Source organism: Bombina bombina, chromosome 4, assembly GCF_027579735.1.
Source record: "Bombina bombina isolate aBomBom1 chromosome 4, aBomBom1.pri, whole genome shotgun sequence".
Classification (NCBI taxonomy): Eukaryota; Metazoa; Chordata; class Amphibia; order Anura; family Bombinatoridae; genus Bombina; species Bombina bombina.
Window position 1 is genome coordinate 537,945,194 of NC_069502.1, and position 24,625 is coordinate 537,969,818.

Below are 24,625 nucleotides of genomic sequence, written 5' to 3' on the forward strand. Positions count from 1 at the left end.
TATTTTTTACTAAACCTCAGGCACCTCCACCTCTACACCTTTGTGTTATTCTTTTTCCATTTCCCTTCGATCGAATGACTGGGGATTATGGGTAGGGGAGTGACACTTAACAGCTTTGCTGTGGTGCTCTTTGCCTCCTCCTGCTGGCCAGGAGGGAAATTCTCCACTTGTAATTGAATGTCGTCGTGGACTCTCCATATCCGGAAATAAATAAATTTATCAGGTAAGCATAAATTTTGTTTTTTTTCATTGGGCAGTCAGATAATTTTATATGAGTAGATATAATGTTAGGATTAATGGGACATAAAAATGCAAAAAGTGCTCAAATATGTTAGAACATTTTATTATTGTAATGTAGCTCACACATAACTGTGGTTAAACCCCTGCAAATGGATAAAACACATAGTTAAAGTCAGCTCAAGAGCAGCAATACACTACTGGAACCTAGCTGAACACATCTGGTAAGCCAATGACAAAAGGCATAAATGTGTAGCCAGCATTTACCATTTAGAACCCAGCAGTGCATTGCTGCTTATGAGGACATGTGCTATGCTTTTTAACTAAGGATGCAGATAGTACAAAGTGTGTTAAAATGGCATGCTCTATCTGAATCACAAAAGTTTAATTTTTACTTTCATGTCCCTTTAAAGGGACAGTAAACCTTAAAAATAATGTTATATAATTCTGCACATAGTGCAGAATCCTATAACATTATATTAGTCAAATATTATAAAACATAATTGTACCTTATTAATTTAAAAAAACAAACGGACCCGCTCTCTGCTCTCTGCTGAGCGCGTCTGTTATATTTAGTCAGCGCATCGGGCCAGCTGTATAGTCACAGCCCAGCCCGACCGCGCCATAAGACTAAGTGCAGCTCGCTCCTGTGCCAGGAGCGAGCTGCACTTAGTGCTATGGTGCGGTCGGGCCGGGCTGTGACTATACAGCTGGCCCGATGCGCTGACTAAATATAACAGACCCGCTCAGCAGAGAGCGGGTCTGTGAAACAGCGTTTGTTTTTTTTAAATTAATAAGGTACAATTATGTTTTATAATATTTGGCTAATATAATGTTATAGAATTCTGCACTATGTGCAGAATTATATAACATTATTTTTAAGGTTTACTGTCCCTTTAAGGTCAGATTTGTATGGGAAGATAAAAAGCAAATTCCTAATGCTGTCCTTATGGAAAGATCAGTTTAGATCTGCATTTACATGGAAAGATCAGGATTTAATGTGCATGATAGGAAGATAAATGTAGAGTGAAGTTAGTCAATAGCAGTGGTTTTCTTCAATAATTTTCAGTAGAGGGAAGAGCATTATTGAGGGTAAAAGGTATGTTTTGATTAACATGGCGGCATTATCAAGTCTTGGCATGCGTCAAGGACACGAGAGAATAGGAATATTAGTAAAAAATTAGTTTTAATATGGTGACTAAATGTTTGTATCATGTAAATTTGTGTTTGTGGTGGAAGAGAAGTTGGGAAAGATGCAGGTGCTTGAGATGATTGTATCTAACTGAACTATATCCTACTTTCTATCCATGAAACAAAAACCTTATTGAAGCAATGACATTGATTGAATAATCACAGGTACCACTTTTCTCACAAGAAACATGTTCTTGTGTGATAACATAATTAAGTGTTCAACACTTTTAAAGTTTCTGCCCTTTACAAAGGGGTATAACTTATATTTCACAGTTTCAACTAAACAAAATAAAGATAAAAGTTCTGGCCCTCCGAGGATAAAATGTATTATTGCCATGAATGTACCAAAGACAATATTGTACTTGGTAGATCATGATACCTTTTGGGATAGTAAATGATTTGAAGTAAAAATTTTTTTATTTGTGTCAGACCTTAAAGATGTTTAAAAAAATAGGTTTATGATACTCAGAAATTGAATAGAAACAAATATATTCCTATGCAAGTATTTTATTATGCATTATATATACATGTTCTGTTCTGCATCTATCATAGTATTTCATTATTATACCATCAACTCAGAGAATAAATGTTCAGTTGTATTTTTCCATTTATTAGATGATAGTTCGCACTTTCTTGGAGTATGCCTGCATGGGTTCCCAGCATGTTCTATTAACTGGACCTCCAGGGTGTGGAAAGACAGCTCTAATGAACGACTTTATCTCTACACAAGGCATGTGATGCACAAAACGTTTATTCTTCACTTCTGTGAATTCAACTTAAAACATTCTTAACACCTAATATCTAATTTTGTCATTGTAGACAGAGCACGCACATTACTTAAAAGAATGGTATTTTCAGGATCATCAAAAGCTAAAGGGCTCCAAGAGCTTCTGGAACAAAATATAGTCAATAGACAAGGTAAGAACTATTTGTGGGAAAGTTATGTTATGCTTGGATTTGTAATAGATGCTTACTTTCCAAGTTCATGTTTAAAAACCTTTACTACTAAACATGGTTTATGATAGTTTTTCTATAGTCAAAGTTCAACTACCATGTGCCTTATTTGAAGGAGCCAATGAGAGCTTGAGTCTGTAGAGGACAGGTCTAGCCACAGTCATTATGTTAGTACAAAGGGCATTGTTTTGCAGTCATCGGCTTTAGCCGATTAGGAAAAGATATGTAACGGTTATCCTTGAGAAGTCTGTAGTGTGTATTTCCAGCCCTGAGAATTAAAAAATCTACAATTTTCTGAACTAAATAACATAAAAAGGGGGCAAAATAATAAATGAAAGCATATTACAAAGTAGTCTTATTGTGCATAACTAAACATTTCAGGGCGCAGTCTCCAAATTATGTCTGCATATCCACATTTAATCACACTATAAATATGTCCAACTAGTACAAAAGTGCCATTCCTCATGGTATTTGGCAGTAATTAAATAGTTATAAAGTGACATTTTAGTGAGTTCAAAATCATGTACAACTTAGCCTATGTGCAAACAAAAAGTAGCATACTCAGTTTATAACCGGGACTGAACATTTTGTCTCTACACCATACTGGTTCCACAAGCAGATATTACAGGCCAAAATATGTTTGTCAAATTACCAAAAATGTGCAAGAAGTCATTAAAGGGACAGTCTAGTCCAAAATAAACTTTCATGATTCAAATAGAGAATGTAATTTTAAACAATTATCCAATTTACTTTTATCACCAATTTTGCTTTGTTCTCTTGGTATTCTTAGTTGAAAGCTAAACCTAGGAGGTTCATATGCTAATTTCTAAGCCCTTGAAGGCCGCCTTTTCTCTCAGGGCATTTTGACAGTTTTTCACCACTAGAGGGTGTTAGTTCACGTTTGTCATATAGATAACACTGTGCTTATGCACGTGGAGTTCCAGTGAGCCAGCTCCGATTGGCTAAAATGGATGTCTGTCAAAAGAACTGAAATAAGGGGGCAGTTTGCAGAGGCTTAGATACAAGGTAATCACAGGGGTAAAAAGTGTATTTATATAACTGTGTTGGTTATGCAAAACTAGGCAATGGGTAATAAAGGGATTATCTATCTTTTCAAACAATAAAAATTCTGGTGTAGACTGTCCCTTTAAGTGGTGTTATGAAATATTGCTACGTTTGTGTCCTATTATGCCAAAAAAAGTGGAGTAGAGAAGTAAAACCATTGCATTTTTAAAAGTGATGTACGTTGTTCACAATCTTTTAGATTTCAAATGATTATTTTTCAGGTAATATATATGGTGCAAGGGATGGAAAAAACTTGAAATTATTTATAGATGACATCAACCTTCCTACCTCAAATGACAATGGGGTTCAGTGCTGCAATGAGGTAAAACTTTTCGACTATAAGGAGACTATTTTATTTTCAAATGTAACATAAGAAAGTAGATACTGGTGTTTAAGAGCGTTATAGATTATTTACAACATATTTTGCAATTTAAACCGTACACAATAGAACATATATATCAATAGCTACTTGATAGTTCAGATTGAAAAAAAAATCCATTAGTTTTAAGCTTGTTTAATGCTCAGATTTGCACACTTTTATGGATGCAGAAAACAGCAGTCTATACCTAGTCCTTAACTCCTTCGCCTCCGGGAATTTCAGAGAAAAACTTGTACCAGAGAATTTTTGCCATTTGTGATATCACTCCGTTTAAACATAAAATAGAGCCTTTTGTTTTTTTTTTTGTTTTACCTATGACAACTTTCTCTCTCTCTCTCTCTCTCTCTCTCTCTCTCTCTCTCTCTCTCTCTCTCTCTCTCTCTCTCTCTCTATATATATATATATATATATATATATATATATCATTAACTTTTTCACAAACTTTGGGTTTCTCACTGAAATTATTTACACACAACTACTGCAGTCATAATAAAAATGGTTGTAAAAGCTTCTCTGGGATCCCCTTTGTTCAGAAATAGCAGACATGCATGTCTTTGCCATTGGTTTTTGGCAATTAGAAGTCAGCTAATTTCAGCTGTGCATCACACTTCTGAAATTCCCAGCAGTGAAGGGGTTAATCAGTTAGCTCTAGTATAGGGATTACCCTCCCACCTGATACCTTCCACCCCCTGATCCCTCCCAAAAACCTCTCTCTCTCCCTCCACACACACACACTTGTCACCACCATCTTAGGCAGACAGCCTGCCTGTATGCAGTTTAGGGCTTTTATTTATTTATTTAGTAATTTATTTACTTATTTATGGCTAGATTACGAGTTTTGCGTTATGAGTAAAAAAGCAGCGTTAAGGCTCATAACGCTGCTTTTTCACTACCGCTGCTATTACGAGTCTTGTAGGCACAGCTGTCCCGCACACTTTTTTGGACGTCCCGCAATTAACTTACGCAATTTGCGTAAAGTCTTTTTCTCTTGTAAGGTGTATCCAGTCCACGGATCATCCATTACTTGTGGGATATTCTCATTCCCAACAGGAAGTTGCAAGAGGACACCCACAGCAGAGCTGTAATATAGCTCCTCCCCTAACTGTCATACCCAGTCATTCTCTTGCAACTCTCAACAAGCTAGGATGTTGTAGGAGAGAGTGGTTAAATATAGTTAGTTTATTTTCTTCAATCAAAAGTTTGTTATTTTTAAATAGTACCGGAGTTGTGCTATTTTATCTCAGGCAGTAAATAGAAGAAGAATCTGCCTGAGGTTTCTATGATCTTAGCAGGTTGTAACTAAGATCCATTGCTATTCTCACATATGTCTGAGGGGATTACACAGATGAGGTAACTTCAGCGAGAGAATGGCGTGCAGTTTATTCTGCTATCAGGTATGTGCAGTTATAATTTTTTCTAGAGATGGAAAACACTAGAAAATACTGCTGATACCGGATTAATGTAAGTTAAGCCTGAATACAGTGATTTAATAACGACTGGTATCATGCTTACTCCCAGGGGTAATACCCTTATGATATTGCAATATAAACGTTTGCTGGCATGTTTAATCGTTTTTATATATGCATTGGTGATAAAACTTTATTGGGGCCTAGTTTTTTCCACATGGCTGGCTTAAATTTTGACTAGAAACAGTTTTACTGAGGCTTTCCACTGTTATAGTATAAAAGTTACAGTTGGTGCAGTTAAAATTACAAACTGTGACATCCAGCTTCCCTCAGGAATCCCCTGTATGCTATAGGACATCTCTAAAGGGCTCAAAGGCTTTCCAAAGTCGTTTATTGGGGAAGGTAGGACCACAGCTTGCTGTGGCAGTTGGTTGTGACTGTTAAAAAAAAAACAAAAAAAAAACGTCTATTTCGTTTTTTTGATCCGTTTTTTGAACTAAGGGGTTAATCATCCATTTGCAAGTGGATGCAATGCTCTGCTAGCCTATTACATACACTGTAAAAATTTCGTTTGATTTACTGCATTTTTTCACTGTTTTTCAAATTCTGACAAAATTTGTTTCTCTTAAAGGCACAGTACCGTTTTTTATATTTGCTTGTTAACTTGATTTAAAGTGTTTTCCAAGCTTGCTAGTCTCATTGCTAGTCTGTATAAACATGTCTGACATAGAAGAAACTCCTTGTTCATTATGTTTAAAAGCCATGGTGGAACCCCCTCTTAGAATGTGTACCAAATGTACTGATTTCATTTTATGCAATAAAGATCATATTCTGTTTTTAAAAAAATTATCACCAGAGGAATCTGACGAGGGGAAAGTTATGCCGACTAACTCTCCCCACGTGTCAGACCCTTTGACTCCTGCCCAAGGGACTCACGCTCAAATGGCGCCAAGTACATCTAGGGCGCCCATAGCGTTTACTTTACAAGACATGGCGGTAGTCATGGATAATACACTGTCAGCGGTATTAGCCAGACTACCTGAACTTAGAGGTTAGCGAGATAGCTCTGGGGTGAGACAAAATGCAGAGCATACTGACGCTTTAAGAACCATGTCTGATACTGCCTCACAATATGCAGAAGCTGAGGAAGGAGAGCTTCAGTCAGTGGGTGATGTTAATGACTCAGGAAAGATACCTGAATCTAATATTTCTACATTTAAATTTAAGCTTGAACACCTCCGCGTGTTACTTAGGGAGGTTTTAGCTGCTCTGAATGACTGTGATACCATTGCAGTGCCAGCGAAATTTTGTAGACTGGATAAATGCTTTGCAGTGCCGGTGTGTACTGATGTTTTTCCAATACCTAAAAGGTTTACAGAAATTATTAATAAGGAATGGGATAGACCAGGTGTGCCGTTCTCTTCCCCTCCTATTTTTAGAAAAATGTTTTCCAATAGACGCCATCACACGGGACTTATGGCAGACAGTCCCTAAGGTGGAGGGAGCAGTTTCTACTCTAGCAAAGCGTACTACTATCCCTGTCGAGGACAGTTGTGCTTTTTTAGAGCCAATGGATAAAAAATTAGAAGGTTACCTTAAGAAAATATTTATTCAACAAGGTTTTATCCTACAGCCCATTGCATGCATTGCCCCTGTCACTGCTGCTGCGGCGTACTGGTTTGAGTCTCTGGAAGAGGCTTTACAGGTAGAGACTCCATTGGATGACATACTTGGCAAACTTAGAGCACTTAAGCTAGCCAATTATTTTATTTCTGATGCCATTGTTCATTTGAATAAACTAACGGCTAAGAATTCTGGTTTTGCTATACAGGTGCGCAGAGCGCTATGGCTTAAATCATGGTCAGCTGACGTGACTTTAAAATCTAAGCTACTTAACATTCCCTTCAAGGGGCAGACCCTATTCGGGCCTGGTTTGAAGGAGATTATTGCTGATATCACGGGAGGAAAAGGTTGTGCCCTTCCTCAGGACAGGTCCAAACAGTCTAATTTTCGTGCCTTTTGAAACTTCAAGGCAGGTGCGGAATCAACTTCCTCTAATAATAAACAAGAGGGAACTTTTGCTCAATCCAAGACGGTCTGGAGACCAAACCAGACCTGGAAAAAAGGTAAGCAGGTCAAAAAGCCTGCTGCTGCCTCTAACACAGCATGAAGGAACGACCCCCTATCCGGTAACGGATCTAGTAGAGGGCAGACTTTCGCTCTTCGCCCAGGCGTGGGCAAGAGATGTTCAGGATCCCTGGGCATTGGAAATTATATCCCAGGGATATCTTCTGGACTTCAAAGCTTCCCCCCAAAAGGGAGATTTCACCTTTCACAATTATCTGCAAACCAGATAAAGAGTGAGGCATTCTTACACTGTGTACGAGACCTCCTAGTTATGGGAGTGATCCATCCAGTTCCAAAGGAGGAACAGGAACAGGGTTTTTACTTAAATCTGTTTGTGGTTCCCAAGAAAGAGGGAACCTTCAGACCGATTTTGGATCTAAAGATCTTAAACAAATTCCTCAAAGTTCCGTCGTTCAAGATGGAAACTATTCGTACCATCCTACCACTGATCCAGGAGGGTCAATATATGACTACAGTGGATCTAAAGGATGCTTATCTTCACATTCCGATACACAAAGATCATCATCGGTTTCTCAGGTTTGCCTTTCAAGACAGGCATTACCAGTTGTAGCTCTTCCCTTTGGATTAGCTACAGCCCCAAGAATCTTTACAAAGGTTCTAGGGTTGCTTTTGGCGGTCCTAAGGCCGCGGGGCATAGCAGTAGCCCCTTATTTAGACGACATCCTGATACAGGCGTCAAACTTCCTAATTGCCAAGTTTCATACAGACGTAGTACTGGCATTTCTGAGGTCGCATGGGTGGAAAGTGAATGAGGAAAAGTGTTCTCTATCCCCACTCACAAGAGTTTCCTTTCTAGGGACTCTGATAGATTCTGTAGAAATGAAAATTTACCTTGACGGAGTCCAGGTTATCAAAGCTTCTAAATTCCTGTCGGGTTCTTCGTTCCATTCCGCGCCCTTTGGTGGCTCAGTGTATGGAAGTAATCGGCTTAATGGTAGCGGCAATGGACATAGTGCCGTTTGCACGCTTACATCTCAGACCGCTGCAACTATGCAGGCTCAGTCAGTGGAGCGGGGATTACACAGATTTGGCCCCTCAACTGAATCTGGACCAAGAGACCAGGGATCCTCTTCCCTGGTGGCTATCTCGGGTCCATCTGTCCAAAGGTATGACCTTCGCAGGCCAGATTGGACTATTGTAACAACAAATGCCAGCCTTCTAGGTTGGGGTGCAGTCTGGAACTCCCTGAAGGCTCAGGGATCGTGGACTCAGGAGGAGTCTCTCCTTCCAATAAATATTCTGGAACTAAGAGCGATATTCAAGGCTCTTCAGGTTTGGCCTCAGTTAGCAGCTCTGAGGTACATCAGATTTCAGTCGGTCAACATCACGACTGTAGCTTACATCAACCATCGAGGGGGAACAAGAAGTTTCCTAGAGATGTTAGAAGTTTCAAAAATAATTCACTGGGCAGAGATTCACTCTTGCCACCTATCAGCTATCCATATCCCAGGTGTAGAGCACTGGGAGGCGGATTTTCTAAGTCGTCAGACTTTTCATCCGGGAGAGTGGGAACTCCATCCGGAGGTATTTGCACATCTGATTCTCCGTTAGGGCAAACCAGAACTGGATCTCATGGCATCTCGCCAGAACGCCAAGCTTCCGTGTTACGGATCCAGGTCCAGGGATCCCAAGGCGGCACTGATAGATACTCTAGCAGTGCCCTGGTCTTTCAACCTGGCTTATGTGTTTCCACTGTTTCCTCTGCTCCCTCGACTGATTGCCAAGATCAAGCAGGAGAGAGCATTGGTGATTCTGATAGCACCTGCGTGGCCATGCAGGACCTGGTATGCAGATCTAGTGGACATGTCATCCTTTCCACCATGGTCTCTGCCTCTGAGACAGGACCTTCTACTTCAGGGTCCTTTCAACCATCCAAATCTAATTTCTCTGAGGCTGACTGCCTGGAGATTGAATGCTTGATTTTATCAAAGCGTGGCTTCTCCGAGTCAGTTATTGATACCTTAATACAGGCACGAAAGCCTGTCACCAGGAACATTTACCATAAGGTATGGCGTAGATATCTTTATTGGTGTGAATCCAAGGGTTACTCATGGAGTAAGGTCAGGATTCCTAGGATTTTATCTTTTCTCCAAGAAGGTTTGGAAAAAGGATTGTCAGCTAGTTTCTTAAAGGGACAGATTTTTGCTCTGTCTATTCTTTTGCACTAGCGTCTGGCAGATGTTCCAGATGTTCAGGCATTTTGTCAGGCTTTAGTTTGAATCAAGCCTGTGTTTAAACCTGTTGCTCCACCATGGAGCTTAAACTTGGTTCTTAAGGTTCTTCAAGGAGTTCCGTTTGAACCTCTTCATTCCATAGATATCAAACTTTTATCTTGGAAAGTTCTTTTTATTTATTTTTTATTTTTTTGGTAGCTATTTCCTCGGCTCGTAGAGTCTCTGAGCTATCTGCCTTACAATGTGATTCTCCTTATCTGATTTTTCATACGGATAAGGTAGTCCTGCGTACCAAACCTGGGTTCTTACCTAAGGTGGTATCTAACAAGAATATCAATCAAGAGATTGTGGTTCCATCCTTGTGTTACACAATCTGGATGTGGTCTGTGCTTTAAAGTTTTACTTACAAGCTACTAAAGATTTTCGTCAAACATCTGCTTTGTTTGTTGTCTACTCTGGACAGAGGAGAGGTCAAAAGGCTTTGGCAACCTCTTTTTCTTTTTGGCTAAGAAGCTTAATCCGCTTAGCCTATGAGACTGCTGGACAGCAGCCTCCTGAAAGGATTACAGCTCATTCCACTAGAGCTGTGGCTTCCACTTGGGCCTTTAAAAATGAGGCTTCTGTTGAACAGATTTGCAAGGCGGCGACTTGGTCTTCGCTTCATACTTTTTCAAAATTTTACAAATTTGATACTTTTGCTTCTTCGGAGGCTATATTTGGGAGAAAGGTTTTACAGGCAGTGGTTCCTTCCATTTAAGTGCCTGCCTTGTCCCTCCCTTCATCCGTGTACTTTAGCTTTGGTATTGGTATCCCACAAGTAATGGATGATCCGTGGACTGGATACACCTTACAAGAGAAAACACAATTTATGCTTACCTGATAAATTTATTTCTCTTGTGATGTATCCAGTCCACGGCCTGCCCTGTCATTTTAAGGCAGGTAATTTTTAAATTTAAACTACAGTAACCACTACACCCTATGGTTCCTCCTTTCTCCGCTTGTTTTCGGTCGAATGACTGGCTATGACAGTTAGGGGAGGAACTATATTACAGCTCTGCTGTGGGTGTCCTCTTGCAACTTCCTGTTGGGAATGAGAATATCCCACAAGTAATGGATGATCCGTGGACTGGATACACCACAAGAGAAATAAATTTATCAGGTAAGCATAAATTGTGTTTTTTCAATGGGACTTCCATAGCGCTGGTATTACAAGCTTTTTTTTGAAGGCCAAAAAGTGAGCGGTACAGCCTATACAGCAAGATTCGTAACGCAATCTAAAGTCAGTAGTTATGGGTTTTATGCTACAACGCCGTAACATAAAACTCATAACTAAAGTGCTAAAAAGTACACTAACACCCATAAACTACCTATTAACCCCTAAACCGAGGCCCTCCCGCATCGCAAACACTAAAAGAAAATTATTAACCCCCTAATCGGCCACTCTGGACAATGCCGCCACTAGAATAAACATATAAACCCCTAAACCACCGCACTCCCGCCTCGCAAACACTAGTTAAATATTATAAACCCCTAATCTGCTGTCTCTTACATTGCTGCAACCTACACTAGTTATTAACCCCTAATCTGCCGCCCCCAACATCGCCGCCACTACTATACTAAAGTTATTAACCCCTAAACCTAAGTCTAACCCTAACCCTAGCACCCCCTAACTTAAATAGAATTAAAAGAAATCTAAATAAAAATTCAGATCATTACCTAAATAATTCCTATTTAAAACTAAATACTTACCTGTAAAATAAACCCTAAGATAGCTACAATATAACTAATAGTTACATTGTAGCTAGCTTAGGGTTTATTTTTATTTTACAGGCAAGTTTGTATTTATTTTAACTTAGGTAGAATAGTTACTAAATAGTTATTAACTATTTACTAACTACCTAGCTAAAATAAATACAAATTTACCTGTAAAATAAAATCTAACCTGAATTACACTAAAACCTAACCTTACAGTACAATTAAATAAATTACCTAAATTAAATACAATTACCTAAATTACAAACCCCCCCCCACTAAATTACACAAAATAAAAAACAAATTATCAGATATTTAAACTATTTACACCTAATCTAATAGCCCTATCAAAATAAAAAAAGCCCCCCCCCCAAAATTAAAAAAAAAAACCTTAGCCTAAACTAAACTACCAAAAGCCCTTAAAATGGACTTTTGCAGGGCATTGCCCCAAAGAAATCAGCCCTTTTACCTGTAAAAAAAAAAATACAAACAACCCCCCCACAGTAAAACCCACCACCCACACAACCAACCCCCCAAATAAAAAGCTAACTAAAAAAACCTAAGCTCCCCATTGCCCTGAAAAGGGCATTTAGCTCTATTGCTGCCCAAACCCTAACCTAAAAATAAAACCCACACAATAAACCCTTAAAAAAACCTAACACTAACCCCTAAAGATCCACTTACAGTTTTGAAGAACCAACATCCATTCTCAACAAAGCCGGGAGAAGTCCTCAACGAAGCCGGGAGAGGTCTTCATCCAAGCCGGCAGAAGTGGTCCTCCAGACGGGCGTCTTCATCCAGACGGCATCTTCTGTCTTCATCCATCCGGCGAGGAGCGGGTCCATCTTCAAGACATCTGGCGCGGAGCATCCTGTTCAAACGAAGTCTTCTTCCCGAATGAATGTTTCTTTAAGTGACATCATCCAAGATGGCGTCCCTTGAATTCTGATTGGCTGATAGAATTCTATCAGCCAATCGGAATTAAAGGTGAAAAAATCCTATTGGCTGATGCAATCAGCCAATAGGATTGAGCTCGCATTCTATTGGCTGATTGGAACAGCCAATAGGATTTTTTCACCTTTAATTCCGATTGGCTGATAGAATTCTATCAGCCAATCGGAATTCAAGGGACGCCATCTTGGATGACGTCACTTAAAGAAACATTCATTCAGGAAGAAGACTTTGTTTGAGGAGGATGCTCAGCGCCGGATGTCTTGAAGATGGACCCGCTCCTCGCCGGATGGATGAAGATAGAAGATGCCGTCTGGATGAAGACTTCTGCCCGTCTGGAGGACCACTTCTGCCGGCTTGGATGAAGATTTCTTCCGGCTTCTTTGAGGACTTATTGCCGCTTGGTTGAGGACTTCTCCCGGCTTCCTTGAGGATGTATGTCGGCTCTTCAAAACTGTAAGTGGATCTTCAGGGGTTAGTGTTAGGTTTTTTTAAGGGTTTATTGGGTGGGTTTTATTTTTAGGTTAGGGTTTGGGCAGAAAAAGAGCTAAATGCCCTTTTAAGGGCAATGCCCATCCAAATGCCCTTTTCAGGGCAATGGGGAGCTTAGGTTTTTTTAGTTAGCTTTTTATTTGGGGGGTTGTTTGTGTGGGTGGTGGGTTTTACTGTTGGGGCCTTGTTTTTATTATTTTTTTTACAGGTAAAAGAGCTGATTTCTTTGGGGCAATGCCCCGCAAAAGACCCTTTTAAGGGCTATTGGTAGTTTAGTTTAGGCTAGGGTTTTTTTTCTTTATTTTGGGGGGATTTTTTTATTTTGATAGGGCTATTAGATTAGGTGTAATTAGTTTAAATATCTGATAATTTGCTTTTTATTTTGTGTAATTTAATGTTTGTTTGTTTTTGTAATTTAGGTAATTGTATTTAATTTAGGTAATTTATTTAATTGTAGTGTAAGGTTAGGTTTTAGTGTAACTCAGGTTAGGTTTTATTTTACAGGTAAATTTGTATTTATTTTAGCTAGGTAGTTAGTAAATAGTTAATAACTATTTACTAACTATTCTACCTAGTTAAAATAAATGCAAACTTGCCTGTAAAATAAAAATAAACCCTAAGATAGCTACAATGTAATTATTAGTTATATTGTAGCTAGCTTAGGGTTTATTTTACAGGTAAGTATTTAGTTTTAAAGAGGAATTATTTAGGTAATGATAGGAATTTTTATTTAGATTTCTTTTAATTATATTTACATTAGGGGGTGTTAGGGTTAGACTTAGGTTTAGGGGTTAATAAAATGTAGCTATAGTGGCGGCGACGTTGGGGGCGGCAGATTAGGGGTTAATAAATGTAGGTAGGTGGCGGCGATGTTAGGGGCAGCAGATTAAGGGTTAATAATATTTAACTAGTGTTTGCGATGCGGGAGTGCGGCAGTTTAGGGGTTAATATGTTTATTATAGTGGCGGTGACGGGGGCGGCAGATTAGGGGTTAATAAGTGTAGGTAGGTTGCAGCGATATTGGGGGCAGGAGATTAGGGGTTAATAAATATAATGTATGTGTCGGCGACGTGCGGAGCGGCAGAGTAGGGGTTAATAAGTATAATGTAGGTGTTGACGATGTCGTGGTGCGGCAGATTAGGGGTTAATAAGTGTAAGATTAGGGGTGTTTAGACTCGGGGTTCATGTTAGGGTGTTAGGTGTCTATGGGGAAATTGTGCACGAGCACGTACAACCAGCTCACTGCTGACTTAAGCAGCGCTGGTATTGGAGTGCGGTATGGAGCACAATTTTGCTCTGCGCTCACTTCTTGCCTAATAACGCCGGGTTTAGGAAAACCTATAATACCAGCGCTGTAGGTAAGTGAGCGGTGACAATAACGTGCAAGTTAACACCGCACCCCTCTTATCGCAAAACTCTTATCTAGCCATTGGTTAGTTATTTAAATAAAATATATATATTTTTTAATATTCCTCTAGTGTAGATCCCTCCTCAACCTCCCTATCCCCCCCCGTCCAAACAGCTCTTTAACCCCCCTTCTTCCACTACTCCCTGCAATATTTGTTACTGTCAGTGAGTCTGCCAGTAACAAATTATTATTATTTATTGTTTTATATTTATTATTTGTTTGTTTTTTTGTAGTGTAGGGCCCCCCTCATTCTCCCTCCTCCAAGATCCCCTTTTTTTGTAGTGTATAGTCCCTCTTCCACCTCCAAACAATTTTCTGTAATGTAGTATTCCATCCCTCCCTCTCCCCTGCCTAACATTTTTTCTGTAGTGTAGGGAACCCTGCCCCTTCATCCTTCTCATCTGCTGTGCTGCCCATCCACTTCCCTCCTTCTCTCTCACCTCTTCCACTCAGCACCAAGTGAGGATCATTACAGAGATTGACACAGACAGTGTCACTCTCTGTGACAATTGGTGATTTGTCTTAATATTGTAAGGGATCATAATCAGTGTTCCCATAACATATGAAGGCAGATGCCTTTGCCCCCTCCCTGCAGTCTCCACTGTTTAAGCTGACAGCTGGGACAGCAACATGCGCCTCTGTGTTGGACATAGGTATTATGTAAACACAGTACACTGGGTAAAGTAGTGTGTGACATTGTACCTACGTCCAATTGGTACAAGGGGTTAAAAGCTGCAAAAAGGCTAAAATTGAATGATCTGTGCTCATGAACCCTTTTAAAGAATGTAAACCCCTGGTTTAGGGCAACACTTTAAAACATAATTAATGGATTTTTACACAGTATAAGATATTCAAGTGCAACTGTCACCCAGATGAAGGCACTTATCTAATCAGTATAATAGAGAAGCAGGAAATGATATTGTTAAAACAAACCATTTCTAAGCATTCAGTACCAGTTTAGTACGTAGGTGTATTGCTTTCTCAGTCAAAATATATACAAGTTGATGTTTGCAAATTATAAGTTAATTGATGTTTTTCAGCTATTAAGGATGGTTCTGGATGATAAAACTCTTGTGCGACTGAATAAACCTTTTGAATGGCAGTTGCTAGAGGGAATAATAGTCCAAGCAGCAATGCGCTTACCCAAGTACCCCAGCAAAGCACAGACAACTTTCTACCAAAGGCTTTTGGTGAGTTGAATTTCACATTCCACTAATCACAATTTAAATCACACAACACACAAATGATTTAAAGGGACAGTAAACCCAATTTTTTTATTTAATGATTCAGATAGAACATGCAATTTTAGGAAATTTTTCTTCGTTCTCTTGCTACCTTTTTTAAAAAAGCAGGACTGTAAAGCTTAGGAGCAGGTAGATTTTTGGATCAGAACCTGGGTTACACTTGCTGATTGGTGTCTAAATGTAGCCACCAATATGCAATCACTATCCAGGGTGCTGAACCTAAAATGGGCTGGCTCCTAAGGTTGATATTCCTGCTTTATAAATAAAGATAGCAAGAGAATAAAAAAATTATAATAGGAGTAAATTAGAAGTTGATTAACATTGTATGCTCTATCTGAATAATGAAAGAAAAAAAATGGGTTTAGTGTCCCTTTAATCGGCTATCAACAAGAGATAAACACTGATAAGGATATACACATACTTGTACCTTATGTTATCTGAATAACTTTATTCAAGAGTATTAATTTGAGCTTAAAAAAAACTGAAATAAATGTAATGTAGTACATGATTTTCAGTTATCTTCATCACAAAAGTATTATTTTCTTGTCTATCTTCTTTGACAAGATATTGCAGATAATTTTCTATTTTATTTTTTAAAGATAAATGGAACAATATATAATCAATAAATTTGTTTTATTTTTTTCAGTCATCAAAGTGGCTCATATGGGTCAGTAGCACTGACTATTGTCATAAAGATAATGGAAAGGAATTAAAAGCATAGAAGCACATAGCCCATATACTATTTAGACCTACTTACAGTAAATGTTAAAAAGCAGTGTCTTGCATACATATGTACCTTATTAACTGACGTCTGTTTCTTCAGCGCCATTTCGCCATTTTTCATTTGCCGGATTTAGAGGGATCCCAACTTCAACAAGTCATTTTCTCTGTACTGGAAGTAAGTAGGAATTAAAATTATTCTCTTTTAATAATTAAAATGTTGCCTAAAATGCAATGCCCCATAAAATGTTTAGTTATGTATGATTAAAAAAATTGTAATGCACATTCCTTATTTATGTTTTTTTTATTGTTTTTACTTTTATTTGAAGGGACAGTAAAGTCAAAATTAAATTTTCATGATTCATATAGAGCATGCAATTTTAAACAACTTTCTAATATTATCTAATTTGCATTTTTCTCATGGTATCTGTTGTTGAAAAGCATAGCTAAGTAGGCTTAGAAGCAGGAATGTACTACTGGGAGCTAGCTGTTGATTGGTGGCTGCTCATATATGCCTCTTGTCATTGGCTCATCAGATTGAATGCTCTATCTGAATTATAAAATAACAAATTTGTTTTTTACCTTCCTTTAACTCTGAAAATTATAGTGTTTTCTCTCCTTTAGACAGTATGGACCCTCACACTATTACATGCTACACAGTGACATATGTTCATGAGCTTGTTTAGTATCTGTCCCTTATAAAATACATCCTACATCACGTGTGTAGTAAAAGAAACTGTATTTTCAAAACATCAGGGTCATACAAAGGCAACGTTTTGGGCAACAAGCCCTTAATCATGCATAATTAAGGGCTTATTGCCCAAATGTTGCTTTTTCCATGAGCCTAATGTTTTGAAAATAAAGGTCTTTTTTACTACACAAGTGTGGCTGGAAGTATTATATAAGGGACAGATATTAAAAAAGCTCATGAACATATAAACCAATCACTGTGCTGCTGGAAGTATTGCATGATGTATGTGTTGGCATTATTCTAATTGCAGTGTCCACTACATAGGAGGTGCTGTGCTTTATATTGGAATTATAATATATGTCCCTAACTGGTCACAACAAAATCAATAACACAAGGAGGATTCTCAAAGGGTGTGTCCCAGGACTGCAAAATAATTCTCTTTTTACTAGGATGATAAATTTTAAATGATTTTAAACATTTATTTTACATGCAGATCTTTTTCAGGACTTTAATGTCCCTTAATTTCCCATTCTGAGATCTTAAAAGTAGCTAAAAAGATTCTGTTACTATTTTTGTCTATTTATATTTCATAATCTTCAGAACAGAAATGTGTAGAAATCAGAAAAGGTTTCCAAGAAGGGAACCTGACCTCCCACACTCACAGAGAGGGAGGCAGCCTGCAGTTATTATTGCGTAAGCAAACATTTTTGCAGCCCCACCAACTGCGCTCACACAGCCAATCACATAAGAGCAGCAATTGTCAACCCCCCCCCCCCCCCAGGTCGATAGGTGCTTATTAACTTGAGTTAAATATATAGTTGAAGTTGTGGAACTGTTCAACTCCAGAGGATACAGCTGGTAACCAAATAAGAAGCAGGCTTCTTATTTCCGGATGTGTTACAGAAGTTAAATAGTTAATGAAGGGAATTATTTTTAAATAAAATACTCTAAACAAAAAAGCACTGTATTTCTTCATTGGAATATAATTTTAATATAAATTATAGTTGCTAGTCATTTATCAGTTTTAAAATATCTAAAGGGTATGAAAGTGCTAAAGAATATACTCTAATATGTTAAAGCATTTTACTATTGCACGATTGCTTGTATAGAACTGTGTGTTTAACCTATGCAAAGAGAATAAACACATAGTTAAAGTCGGCTCCAGAGCAGCCAGCAATGCACTACTGGGGTCTAGCTGAAAATATCTGGTGAGCCAATGACAAGAGACAAATGTGTAGCCACCAATCTCCAGCTAGCTCCCAGCAGTGTACAATGTACATATTATTTTTCAACAAAGGATACAAATAGAACAAAGTAAATTTGAGAATAGAAGTACATTTTAAAAGTGACTTAAAATCATATGCTTTATCTGATAAATGCAAATTTAATTTTCACTTTCCTATTCATATAGTTCTTGTATAAATTGTTGCACTATAACTAACAAGTCATGGTGATTCTGGAGGTTTTCATTAATTTAGTTTACCAGCCAATTGTTTTACTATTAGGTGGGCTATGAATTATTGTTTATTTATTTATTTTTTAGACGTGCAGATTTTCATATATGAACCAATGCTGAATATAGCCGCAGGCAGCATCATTCCGCTCTTTTAAGATCCATATTTATTCATGTGATAGTGCAACACACAAAAACCTGGGAATCTGCACGTCTATTATTTTTTATTATTTATTAATTATTTTTTTAAGTTGAATTTGTTTTTAGCTGCTTCTTGTTCTGTTACAAATTCCTTTCTACAATAGATTCTTATCAAGGGCTTTAGGTGGCGTTGGGTCTACCGTAAGGTCTTAATTCCTTTCTACAATAAATTCTTATCCAGGGCTTTAGGTGGCGTGGGGTCTACCGTAAGGTCTTAATTCCTTTCTACAATAAATTCTTATCCAGGGCTTTAGGTGGCGTTGGGTCTACCGTAAGGTCTTAATTCCTTTCTACAATAAATTCTTATCCAGGGCTTTAGGTGGCGTTGGGTCTACCGTAAGGTCTTAATTCCTTTCTACAATAAATTCTTATCCAGGGCTTTAGGTGGCGTGGGGTCTACCGTAAGGTCTTAATTCCTTTCTACAATAAATTCTTATCCAGGGCTTTAGGTGGCGTTGGGTCTACCGTAAGGTCTTAATTCCTTTCTACAATAAATTCTTATCCAGGGCTTTAGGTGGCGTTGGGTCTACCGTAAGGTCTTAATTCCTTTCTACAATAAATTCTTATCCAGGGCTTTAGGTGGCGTGGGGTCTACCGTAAGGTCTTAATTCCTTTCTACAATAAATTCTTATCCAGGGCTTTAGGTGGCGTTGGGTCTACCGTAAGGTCTTAATTCCTTTCTACAATAAATTCTTATCCAGGGCTTTAGGTGGCGTGGGGTCTACCGTAAGGTCTTAATTCCTTTCTACAATAAATTCTTATCCAGGGCTTTAGGTGGCGTGGGGTCTACCGTAAGGTCTTAATTCCTTTCTACAATAAATTCTTATCCAGGGCTTTAGGTGGCGTGGGGTCTACCGTAAGGTCTTAATTCCTTTCTACAATAAATTCTTATCCAGGGCTTTAGGTGGCGTGGGGTCTACCGTAAGGTCTTAATTCCTTTCTACAATAAATTCTTATCCAGGGCTTTAGGTGGCGTGGGGTCTACCGTAAGCTCTTGTAAATGGTCTTCTACATATCTTTGTTGTCCACATAAGTGATATTTGTTTGTTTATTGCACACATCCTAAACCTAACTAGATACTGTTTAAAGATATACCTGACTCCTGTAACACTAATTAATCATTTTCAAGTTCAACATAGTTGTGTTCAATGACAATGATGTCTCTTCTAGGAAGTTGCATAAATCACCTGATTAAAAAATCCTGTTTTAAATAATGAAATGTATTAACAATGTATTTATTATTGTAATTACAGGCAAACATGGGGGACAAGGAAGGCTTCCCCTTACAGGAAGAGCTGAATTTGTCTATTGTCAGAGCCTCCTACAAGGTTTTAGATGCCATTAAGGGTGCATTAGTGCCATCTTCAACACCAGGAAGAGAACATTATCAATTCTCTTTAAGAGAGATTAACAAGACATTCCAGGTAGGGATATGCACAGCAGTGTTTTATTAAGCACAATATGTGTTTGACAAAAAGATGCATTTTATTCAATTGAAAACAATCTTAACAGGATCAAGCAATCAGTTTATTTTTTTATTTATTGCCAATGTTTGAGAACACATAAGATAACAGTCTAGCCCTTTGCTTTCCTAAAGCCAGGATTCCTGCTAAGATATTACATTTGTTAAACTGAGTAAAAAATGTCCTTAAAGGGACTTGAAACACATTTTTCTTTTGTGAATCAGATAGCGAGTGAATACAATTTAAAAAAGAAAAAAAGGTTTCCAGTTACTTCAATGTGCTTTGTTCTTATTGTATTCTTTGTTGAAGAGCATAGCTAGGTATTTATCTTACAAGTTTTATATCATTGTTTTATTTAAATTAATTGTACCTATGGACAGCGCTGCAGAATATGTTGTCGCTTCATAAATAAAGTATAATAATAATAAAATAGTCAGCAGGCATGTGTCTAGAGCAGTGTTTTTCAACCAGTGTGCCGTGAGAGATCCTCAGGTGTGCCGCGGCAAACTGACAACAGTGCGGGGGTGTCCCTCTTTCAAATTTTGAAATATTGGTAGGTATGTGACAGGCTCATCAGGCATCATTTACAACCATGACATTGACATTCATTCACAGACAATCATTATGACTGTTTGTGAATGAATGTCAATATATCATGTATAGTTTGTAGAAGGCATGGCATGACAGCACAGTACAGTGTATGTATATATATATATATATACTGTATATATATCCTGTATTAGGCTACAATGTGTGATTTTGTAAAATTTTGGGATGGTGGTGTGCCACAGGATTTTTTAATGTAAAAAAGTGTGCCACGGCAAAAAAAAGGTTGCAAATCACTGTACTAGAGCACTGTATGCCAGTGGTTTGTGAAAGCACTGCTGCCATCTAGTGCTCTTGCAACTGTACAGGGAGTGCAGAATTATTAGGCAAATGAGTATTTTGACCACATCATCCTCTTTATGCATGTTGTCTTACTCCAAGCTGTATAGGCTTGAAAGCCTACTACCAATTAAGCATATTAGGTGATGTGCATCTCTGTAATGAGAAGGGGTGTGGTCTAATGACATCAACACCCTATATCAGGTGTGCATAATTATTAGGCAACTTCCTTTCCTTTGGCAAAATGGGTCAAAAGAAGGACTTGACAGGCTCAGAAAAGTCAAAAATAGTGAGATATCTTGCAGAGGGATGCAGCACTCTTAAAATTGCAAAGCTTCTGAAGCGTGATCATCGAACAATCAAGCGTTTCATTCAAAATAGTCAACAGGGTCGCAAGAAGCGTGTGGAAAAACCAAGGCGCAAAATAACTGCCCATGAACTGAGAAAAGTCAAGCGTGCAGCTGCCAAGATGCCACTTGCCACCAGTTTGGCCATATTTCAGAGCTGCAACATCACTGGAGTGCCCAAAAGCACAAGGTGTGCAATACTCAGAGACATGGCCAAGGTAAGAAAGGCTGAAAGACGACCACCACTGAACAAGACACACAAGCTGAAACGTCAAGACTGGGCCAAGAAATATCTCAAGACTGATTTTTCTAAGGATTTTTCTAAGGTTTTATGGACTGATGAAATGAGAGTGAGTCTTGATGGGCCAGATGGATGGGCCCGTGGCTGGATTGGTAAATGGCAGAGAGCTCCAGTCCGTCTCAGACGCCAGCAAGGTGGAGGTGGAGTACTGGTTTGGGCTGGTATCATCAAAGATGAGCTTGTGGGGCCTTTTCGGGTTGAGGATGGAGTCAAGCTCAACTCCCAGTTCTACTGCCAGTTTCTTCAAGCAGTGGTACAGGAAGAAGTCTGCATCCTTCAAGAAAAACATGATTTTCATGCAGGACAATGCTCCATCACACGCGTCCAAGTACTCCATAGCGTGGCTGGCAAGAAAGGGTATAAAAGAAGAAAATCTAATGACATGGCCTCCTTGTTCACCTGATCTGAACCCCATTGAGAACCTGTGGTCCATCATCAAATGTGAGATTTACAAGGAGGGAAAACAGTACACCTCTCTGAACAGTGTCTGGGAGGCTGTGGTTGCTGCTGCACGCAATGTTGATGGTGAACAGATCAAAACACTGACAGAATCCATGGATGGCAGGCTTTTGAGTGTCCTTGCAAAGAAAGGTGGCTATATTGGTCACTGATTTGTTTTTGTTTTGTTTTTGAATGTCAGAAATGTATATTTGTGAATGTTGAGATGTTATATTGGTTTCACTGGTAAAAATAAATAATTGAAATGGGTATATATTTGTTTTTTGTTAAGTTGCCTAATAATTATGCACAGTAATAGTCACCTGCACACACAGATATCCCCTTAAAATAGCTATAACTAAAACCAAACTAAAAACTACTTCCAAAACTATTCAGCTTTGATATTAATGAGTTTTTTTGGGTTCATTGAGAACATGGTTGTTGTTCAATAATAAAATTAATCCTCAAAAATACAACTTGCCTAATAATTCTGCACTCCCTGTATAACATTGTTCAAAGCAGTACAGTATTGCAAAAACTGTACTGCTCCTGAGTCTACTTACCTGCCTTTCAATAAAGAGAACAAATTAAATTTCATGTAAGAAAACATCTGGGTTTAAATGCCTTTTTTTGTCTCCATTTTGGAAAAGTGTTACACTTTAATTGATACTGACCATGTAAAATTACTGTATTAAGTATCATCTGAGACTATTCAACATCCTCAAATGAACACTGATTTAATATATATATATATATATATATATATATATATATAATTAAAAAAAGAGCACTCTCACCACAACAGCAAACGCCAGGGTGCCAACGGTTGAATATAATAGATAAGAGGCGGCACTCACTGGTCTTTCCAAAGTGTACTTTAATATAACAAAGTGACATTTCGGGGACACAGGTCTGAGGAAGGGGAGTGTGTCCCTGAGTCTGAGTGCCGCCTCTTATCTATTATATATATATTATTTATTTTTTTAACTGGAAATACTTATGTTTTGTGTAATGTGCAATTAATTTAGGATTAGCTGATAAAGCTTGATGAAGAACAGTAAAACTAGCTCAAATGATTTTTGAAATTACCTGAGAAGCCCTTAACATCTGTGTTTCTTTTGAAGTCTCTACGTAAGCTGTCTAACGAAGACCGTGAAGACCGTGGCACTGTTGTAGAGTTCTGGCAACATGAAATGCATCGTGTTATTCAAGATAGGTTGTGTCGTCAAACTGACATCAACTGGTTCAATTCAGAATTAAAAAATACAATACAAGAGGTAATGATTTACGTAACCGTGTAATGATGATTTAAATGTATCTTGTTAATTAAAGCGACATCTAATTCAAAATTTATATGCTGTAATTAATTAGAGCGTGTTAGTTTTTCATTACTGACCCTATATAACTATATGTTTAAGTCCCACAAAGGGGCTAAACACAGAGATAAAGTCCTACTTGGGAGCTGCAAGCCTTGCAACCAAACAAGAAAACAGCCAGTGATTGGTAGATTTGGGTCATTTCTGATTTGGCTCACTAGCTGTGCCCTGCTAAGGAATTGCAAGCCTTGCAGTGAAGCAAAAAAACATAATTTATGTAAGAACTTACCTGATAAATTAATTTCTTTCATATTGGCAAGAGTCCATGAGCTAGTGACGTATGGGATATACAATCCTACCAGGTGGGGCAAAGTTTTCCAAACCTCAAAATGCCTATAAATACACCCCTCACCACACCCACAATTCAGTTTAACGAATAGCCAAGTAGTGTGGTGATAGAAAAAGGTGTAAAAAGCATAAAAAAAAGGAACTGAAAATAATTGTGCTTTATACAAAAAATCATAAACACCATAAAAAGGGTGGGTCTCATGGACTTTTGCCAATATGAAATGAATTTATCAGGTAAGTTCTTACATAAATTACGTTTTCTTTCATGTAATTGGCAAGAGTGCATGAGCTAGTGACGTATGGGATAGAAATACCCAAGATGTGGGAGACCACAGAAGAGTCACTAGAAAGGGAGGGATAAAATAAAAACAGCTAATTCCGCTGAAAAAATTAAATCCACAAAAAATAAGTCTTTCTCATAAATTTCACATAAATTTCAAGAAAAAAACTTAAATCATAAGCTGAAGAATCAAACTGAGATAGCTGCCTGAAGAACTTTTCTACCAAAGACTGCTTCAGAGGAAGCAAATACATCAAAATGGTAACATTTTGTAAATGTATCCAAAGAAGACTAAGTTGCTGCTTTGCAAATCTGATCAACCGAAGATTCATTCTTAAAAGCCCAAGAAGTGGCGACTGATCTAGTAGAATGAGCTGTAATTCTCTGAGGCAGAGGCTGTCCTGCCTCTAGATAAGCCTTGTGAATCAAAAGCTTTAACCAAGATGCCAAAGAAATGGCAGAAGCTTTCTGACCTTTCATAGGACCAGAAAAAACAACAAATAGACTAGAAGTCTTCCTGAAATCTTTAGTAGCTTCGACATAATATTTCAAAGCTCTTACAACATCCAAAGAATGTAACGATCTTTCAAGAGTATTCTTAGGATTGGGACACAAGGAAGGAACAACAATTTCCCTACTAATGTTGTTAGAATTCACAACCTTAGGAAGAAATTTAAATGAAGTCCGCAAAACAGCCTTATCCTGATGGAAAATCACAAGAGAGAGCAGACAATTCGGAAACTCTTCTAGCTGAAGAGATAGCCAAAAGAAACAACACTTT

At 38.2% G+C, this 24,625-nt stretch overlaps 1 protein-coding gene across 1 annotated transcript in view; it reads left to right on the top strand.

The window, feature by feature from the left end:
• The window catches only part of LOC128657631 (uncharacterized), a 524,168-nt gene that overhangs the window by 289,173 nt on the left and 210,370 nt on the right, over positions 1-24,625 (top strand). Inside the window, exons 59-65 of the mRNA XM_053712016.1 lie at positions 2,044-2,158; positions 2,248-2,346; positions 3,669-3,769; positions 15,198-15,347; positions 16,225-16,299; positions 19,720-19,890; positions 23,025-23,177. Coding sequence (XP_053567991.1) covers positions 2,044-2,158; positions 2,248-2,346; positions 3,669-3,769; positions 15,198-15,347; positions 16,225-16,299; positions 19,720-19,890; positions 23,025-23,177 — 864 coding nt within the window. The remainder of the gene's footprint in view (positions 1-2,043; positions 2,159-2,247; positions 2,347-3,668; positions 3,770-15,197; positions 15,348-16,224; positions 16,300-19,719; positions 19,891-23,024; positions 23,178-24,625) is intronic.